Here is an 8,169-nt window from a genome sequence, read left to right on the forward strand (position 1 = left end):
TACTTCTGGGCCTTTCCAGGTTTGGACAGAGGGCTCAAAGTCTTTATAGACTGAGAAACAGTCCCAGTGATCAGATAATACTGCTCTAAAATATCATATAATATTTTTTTTGTAATTGTTTAATTATTCAAATGTATGCATTTATTAATATACCTGACATTGTCAATTGTTTCAATGGATGTGTCCTTTGGATCGCCTGAATAATAGATTATGAAAATAACTCAATTCAAATAAAAAATATGTTTGTAATATGATTATACAAACTACTAAAGCAATAAAATTATGTTATACCTAAATTTTCTAAGAGAACAGGCACTGGATCTCCAAGGAGTGTTTTGAGTGTTAATGCAGCAGACTCTTGAAGAGATGGAAGAAAATAGCCTCCCTCTAACAAGGCCAATACTTTTCCATTATTAAGTCCCATTATAGACCTATTGAAAATCATATGTAAAACTATTTCTTGATGAAATAGACTCAATTAGATAATATTATATTTGTTAAGAAAGCTAAACTTGTTACTCGCTAAAAGATAAAATTACTTTGTAAAATGTGCAAAGCAAGCAGGGGTAACATTTTGTTCACCTTCAGGGCAACCAACTGCAGGATCATATCCAGCACTAAAAATTGGATAAACTATTAAATTTTCTAGTAAATTTGCAAAAAAAAATTTAGTAAATTTTAGTGATTCATTATCAAAGCCTAACTATTCTTATTGTAAATTGGCTAATTAAGTGTGTACTAGTAAATCAACTATGGTTTTACCTGACTAAGACCATTTCTGGTTGATATTCAAACAGAATTGGTAGAATAATCTGATGCCAAAAAGCCATGTACTCTGTATTTCCATTACCTTGATAAGCAAAACTTACAATGTCAATATATTTATGTTTAGATTAAACAACCATACAAGTTTAATGTTGAATTTTGTGCAAAACAAAATTAAAAAGAATACCTGTTACATTTAGTGGAATATTTATGTTGAATCCTTTGCCATCTCCTTCTCCAATAGCTGTAAAGTTAGATTCAGGTAGATTAGGCCACCAATAACCATGCTCATACCTGAAAAATAATCATATATTTAAAACTAGAAAATTACATATCATAATAAGTACATTTATGAGCTGAGATACTAAATATTATCTAAAGACCTGCGATCATGGCTTAACACGTAGCGCATCTGCTCGTGGCCTGGGACGTGATAGGTTCGAATCTCGGGCCAATACTGCGTCATAACTATAGACATTGAAAATAGTTCCTACTGCTGCTATGTCAGGTGCGCGCAATAAATAGTAAGAGTAGGGGGAATGCCTTGGCCAATAAACAGGCACAACACACTCCTATGCACAGTTAGGACTTCTCAGACAAAGATCGTGCAATAAAAAGGTTGGTTGTCTGATGGTTGTATTGTGGAACCTAATATCCTTGGGTTTTAGAGTATTGCATCCCATTACACATAGATGATGCTCTGGATTCTCTTGATTATCACTTAAATGGAAGGAGAATCCCGTCCTCACGAGGTTATGGTAAATATTATCAAAAGAGAGAAGTTTATATCAAGAATAAAAGATAAAAAGTTTTGTACCTATGAATTGAAATATAAAGAACTCTTGGATCATTGTAAAATTGTCTTTGAGTTCCTTGACCATGGTGAACATCCCAGTCTACTATAGCAAGCTTTTTGGCTCCTTTCTGTACAATAGATTTTTTTTTAAATATTCGTTGAAAAACAAGAATTAGATTTTAAATTTTTTTATTGCTTCACACTTGAGTATATTTGTGATACTATAAAAAATAAAATTCTTCCTTAAGTAGATGTTTAGTTGCCAGGGCAATGTTGTTTAGGTAGCAGTATCCACAAAAGTCCTGAAAAATATAGTTTGTCAAAAAATATTTGTAATATATTCCTATTTTGAACTTTAACAAATACTGAATAAACAATAGATATAAGATTAGTATCATGATACTTATTTGAACCTATGTACTAAATGAATTACTAGCGGCTTCGCCCCCAGCCTCTAGGGGCTTTTTTTCCTAAAGGTTCAGGGGAGAATTGAAAAAAAAATTTCTATTTTTTTTAGATGTTTTCTGTATTTTATAACATTTTATAACTTTTTATACTTCTTTATAACTTTTTATATTCATTTATATTGATTTATAGTTTTAAAACCTTCGATTTTTTATCTTTTTTAATGTTTTTAAAAATTTCTTTGCTATTAGCCTTCTTGGGGCTTCGCCCCTACAGGAGAAGGAAGGTTTCACAATCTTTTTAATTTGATAAAACAAAGTTTAAAAGAAGAAAAGAAATTCAAAAAGAAAAAAATTTAAAATATAAAAGTATAAAAAAATAGAAATAAATAAAAAAATGTAATAAAAATATAAAAACAAAAAATATAAAAATGTATAAAAATATATAAAAACATAAAAAAATTTCATTTTTGGGGGGGTTATGGATGTCCCAACCCCCAAGAAAATAGCTTAAAACCACCACAGGACCAATAGATATATACCCTGAAGAGTAAAATTTAATCACTTCAGTGGTTACCTAGATATTAAGCTTCAGACGGACGAACGGACGGACGGCTAGATGGACAGACGGACGGACAGACATCATTATACTTTGTATTATAGATACATGATATGTAATTTTATATGAGCCATTACTTATCAAATATATTTGGTTGAAATTAAATTATACATTATTAATGTTGACTAATTATTTGTCATTACAACTTGAGTGCTTCTATTATTTTTTTTTGTTTTCTATTAAATATTACAATCAAGAAAGAAAATATGATCAATTGTTTTGATTCTTAAAAGTCCTTGTAAATACTTCATTCCTTACATTAATGAAATTTGAATACCTCATACATAGCATGATGTCCTGGTGGCCTCAGAATACCCATTCCATTCCTATATTTGTTATATTTTCAAAATTTAATATATAAAGAATGTCGTCTTACTAAGGTTCTAAATAAAGAATGTAATATAAAAACAATGAACAGAAAAAATTTTAAAATTTAAATTTTGTCTTTTTACAAAAAAGTAAAAATGACAAAAATGGAAAAATAAAGACATAGAAAAATTAATATATTTAGATTTTTTCTACCTGAATTGACCAGAGTAAACAGCATCAGCAAGGTCAATGGCAGCTGCAGCTGACACTTTAGCCGCCAATTCACTCTTTTCATGAATATACAAACAATCATAGTTAGATGACAGTGTCTTCAAACCTAAAACATGTAGATAAGTCACTAACTTTTTTTTTGATAAATTATTTTTTAAAATTTAAAATATTTGCTAAATAAAAATCAAATTTACAATACTTTAATACTTTACAATACCTTCTGTATCATGAGTTGCAGATTTTTCAAGCGTTTTGACCAGTTTTGTAGAGTGACATAGGAGCAACTCTTCCTCTGTAGCATTCCTGTGTAATTTTTTTTAAAAATTGCATTGAATAAGTTAAGTTATGCATGATTTGCTACTTTCATAACCTACGTTGGCCGTTGCAATAGCAATCCTAATAAGGTTTAAGCTACATCGAATTCCCCCCCCCCCACTCAACAAAAAACTTCGACATTATTGTTGTTTACATTCTATATTACAAGAAATACATAATTAACAAGTAGATAAAATATACCTTGATGGTAATTTCTCACATCTTTCCAGTAAACCCAACTGTTCACACCTTAAAAAATATTTTACAATTTGAAACTATTATTTTATAAAAATATCTAAAAATTCTTTATTGCAATGATTTTTGATCTAAAATGGTTACATATTCCAATAATTATACATTTAAATAATTTTAAATAGTAATCTGATAAGTCAGATAACATTATCTAAAGATCTTTTGCTGCAATGTCTTTTTGATCTAAACTGGTTACATTACATCTTCTTATAATTAAGACTTTAGAGTTTAAAGCTTTATTTACCTTTGTTTAACACATTTCCATCTGTCCGGATTCTCTACATATGTGGAGTCCCATTTACAAAAATATTCACCCATCACATCATCATAGGCAATAGCAGTTCCCATTGTAATCTTTCAATATTGAAAAATATATATATGGGTCATTATGATTATTATCATCTGGTCGAAGTTTACAATCTCGCTAAATTCTGCCTTAATTTTTATACTGTTAAAATTTTGAATATAAAGTAATTAATGTTCGACGGAAACCTTCCACCCTCCTTCCCTCAGATGCCTCTAGAGGCTCATAGGGGGGAGTCACTAGTAACTAATATAGGTAGATTTGTAATCATGTTTATATCAACTACCCGATCACATGTTGATTTGCTATTACAAATTTAAACATGATTGAAACATTAAATTTATGATAAACATAGGTGATTTCTTTAATAATTGGGCATGAATTTAATGTAAAATCTGATAATTTTATGGATATTGTTGTTTTTGAAGTACATACACCTTTAGGTGCCTTAAAACAACTGAGAGAAAGTGTCTTGATTAAATGCCAGTGACTAAACAAAAACACATTATCAAAGGTAGATTAATTAAAGTCTGAAATGAATAGACTACGCATTTTCTTCAATCCATTCAAATAAATCTAATAACCTCTCCCCTAAATACGTTTTTCTTGGGCTATATATTAGGAAAAGGAAGGGTTGATTAGGTTTAAACTGTAACTTAAATATTACTAGAAACATCTAGGCCCTAGGGAAATGTTGAGGGGGGGGGGGGGTAAGCTACCCCTACACTTACTCTTGGACGGTGCAGAATTTGCCTCTAAAGAAATTATAATCTAAGAAGAAGATTCACTGTTAAGGAGAGACATATCGTTAAGCGGATGGCTAGATCTAAGCTTTAAACAGACACACAGACATCCTTACATAGAAATAAATTATTCGTATAAAACATACATCACTGAATCATATATACAAGATACTACATGAAAAGTCTGGATCTTGTAGGGTTTCCGTTGAACAATGATAAGAAATAAGTGTTAAAACAAGGATAATATTATCCAAAGACATTGTATCAAACATAAAATATATCTGTCTGTCTAAAGCTAAACATATTTAAAATTGCTTAATATTAGTTTTGTTAATTGCTTCTTGCTAGTAATTAATTAGTTTTAGGCAAAAATATGAGTTTAGTTATTTTTTTTATTAAGTAAGTCAGCCACCATATTAAAACCATACTGATGGATTTATTTATAGAAAAGTTTTGAAACTAAATCTAAGTATACAATAGTTTAGAAAACATAAATATGGTTATTGACAATTAACAGACCAATAATGTACACAGGTTTAAAAAAGTACAGAGGAAAAGAACCCCCTCTAATACTCTGTACAATCTAATGTAATTTCTTTTCTATATTCTAGTTAATAAATTGATTTAAAAATACATTTTAAAATTTGAGGTAGATCCCCATTTCAATGATATGTACATAATTAAGCTACCTGATAGACTATGATCGAACATATATGTATGTGTTATTATTTAATTTATGAGATAATGAATGAATTGATGTTTAACGCTTATTAACCCCCCCCCCCTCCCCACACACACAATTGTTTTTGTGAAGGATCGTTGTTCTGCTTTGTTTGCTTTGTTCTTTAAATCAAAGTTCTATCAATATTCTACGCATATTTTTCATTAAAATAATACAAATTGTCTTGTAGAGCAACTCCTCCCCTCCTCCCCTACTTTCAAACTAAATTTAATTTTTCGTTTGTTTATTAATTGCTTTATGTTAGGTCAGATCGGGTTCTATTTGGTACTTGGTGGTCCCGTTGGGTTATGGCACACCACAAGCGTTAGGCATAAGAAAAATATAACCCAACGCCTTATTTTCAATTTGTTTCAAAAATGATCAGTGCTCGACAGTCACTTTCTGATAAAGTACTATAATTTTTATATATTTAAATCTTTCTTAGCTGACAATTTTTCTGGGAAAAATAAGATTGAATATTTTGATATACTAGCCTTGATCATAGAACATATAGTGTTATCTATAATACAAAGTAGAATGATGTCTGTCCGTCCGTCTGTCCCTTAAGATCTCGGTAACCACTGAACTAATCGAATTCTACTCTTCAGGGAATATACCTACTGGTCCTGTGTTGTTATTCTCAGAGGGTGGGACACCCCAAAGCCCCCCAAAAAACCAATAAATCCCCCTAAATTTTTATATTTTTAAATTACCTCTTGGGGCAAAGCCCCTAGAGGCTAGGGGCGAAGCCGCTAGTTCTTTAAAAACCATTATTATGATTTAGTGGCTAATCTTCTATCTGTATTTTTATCAAAAATCAAAACTATTAAACCAAATTGTCCTTGAATTTGTAGATCTAATAGAAAGATCTAATTTCAATGAAATGCGCAAAGCATATAAGTGTTATAGATATTAAAATGTTAGTTAAATGAACAAATAAATGACGGCTTAGGATCATCTTAGGTTGGTTGATTGCAGACAATATAGTATTTTAGGTTGACTTGCGGGGAAAATATAAACACTATATCGACAGTTTACTATTGCGGCATTATTTTGATAAAATAGATTTTTTTGCAACCTTTTATAAAGTTTCATTTGTTAATTAGTTTGACTGTCTGTAGAAGTGGACGATTTAAAATAATACGCCCAGCTGCTAAAACATCAAAATTTAATTGTTGAAAATTTTATTTGTAAATGTGTGTCAAGAATAATATTGCTATATGTGTGTTAAGCACATGAGCACAAACAATTTTTGTGTAGAACAAGTTTCAAATCTCAGACGTCAAGGAACAGATTCAAACAATTGCAAAGAATATAATTTACAGCATGATTTCGAATCTGATTATAATCTGCTGGATTAGAACCTGTTCTTTCACATACTGCTATTTGGGATAGTTGATTTGTTTAGATGATTTCACAATATCTGTTTTCTTTTTGTAAGTATGTTTTTATATCTATTTCGAATCTGGTAAAGACTTGTTCTTTGCCGATCTTTTATGGTTAAGGATATAAACTTCTAACTTAATTTTGAGAAGCTTTATTCTGCAATATACTTCCTAACGGAGAAACACATTGGAAGAAATGAACACAGACAAATGTTATAAAAAAGCGAAAAATAAAATGTTTTTTTCTTTCTGATTTACAGTTAGAAAAAGGATTTTTAAGTTTTTGGTCCTCATTCATGACATTGGAGGCCATTTTTTTATATTTATATATGATACAAATTAAAATAAAACAAGGATGACAACATCCATAAAAGCGAAGCACTTAAACAATAGGACAAACGGACATTAACACTTATATAGTGTCAGAACTGAATAATCATAATATAAATGTATAAGAGTCAAAGCAAAATTGTAAGTAAAATGTGTTGAAAAACTGCTTGATTCAGCCTGATAATGTTTATGGACATACTTACATTTCTAGGACTTGATTATAGAGTTGCTTCGCTTATTACATTATACTTTGTTGTCCCAGGAATCAATATACCAAAAATCAGATCAATCGGATGATTAGATCACATAAAAATTTGTTGTTAAAAAAGTAAAAAAATCAACATGTTTAAAATGGACGTACGGACATTTTGGTGATGATTATAGAGTTGCTACGCTTTCTAAATCGTACCTAACTATTAAAGGAATCACCATGCAAAATTTGAAATCGATAGGACAATTCTAACATGCCTAAATTAACGAAAAAAGCTATCCGTTACGGACGTACGGACGGACGGACGGACGGACGTACGGACGGACCGACCTTAATTATAGAAAAGCTTCGCTTTTAAAAATATACTGTGGGCATTAGCTTTATGTAACTCTACCCGCAAGGCGGGCACCCTTTCCAGATTTTGATTAGGGTCTTTAAAATCAGTTTATAGCATCGGATATATAAGCTGAACAGATAGCAATTTACTAGCAGACGAAAAAGGCCTTCACAACTTGAACTGGGTTCTTTTTTTCGGTGCTTTCTCAAAAAGATCCTCTCAAGAACTGATAACCAGCCTTTTTTTCTTTTTTAGCCTAAATACGACGGTTGCCCCCAACCTGCGGGACTACCAAGTAACCAATGTATCCAACCTGGCATGACTTAAAGTAAAAAAATAGATAATACAGAAAAATCATTCGCACCCCCTTACTTGTTTTCAATTCATCTGAATAATAAGAGGTTGAATTATCAGTGTCAAAAAGTTATTTTTGTAGAAATGTGTTCT

At 30.6% G+C, this 8,169-nt stretch overlaps 1 protein-coding gene across 1 annotated transcript; it reads right to left on the bottom strand.

Moving 5' to 3' along the window:
* Nucleotides 1-1,782: 1,782 nt before the first annotated feature.
* LOC145324412 (polyamine deacetylase HDAC10-like) lies at nucleotides 1,783-4,113 on the bottom strand. The gene is made up of 6 exons (XM_080167002.1): nucleotides 3,936-4,113; nucleotides 3,641-3,688; nucleotides 3,342-3,427; nucleotides 3,107-3,230; nucleotides 2,862-2,910; nucleotides 1,783-1,863 (listed from the first exon to the last, which is right to left on the bottom strand). The coding sequence occupies exons 1-6, from the start codon at nucleotides 4,037-4,039 to the stop codon at nucleotides 1,783-1,785; spliced, it is 492 nt and encodes a 163-aa protein (XP_080023128.1). The 5' UTR covers nucleotides 4,040-4,113.
* Nucleotides 4,114-8,169: the final 4,056 nt, after the last annotated feature.

Source organism: Acartia tonsa, chromosome 7 (genome assembly GCF_053477335.1).
Source record: "Acartia tonsa isolate MP-2025a chromosome 7, ASM5347733v1, whole genome shotgun sequence".
Taxonomy (NCBI): domain Eukaryota; kingdom Metazoa; phylum Arthropoda; class Copepoda; order Calanoida; family Acartiidae; genus Acartia; species Acartia tonsa.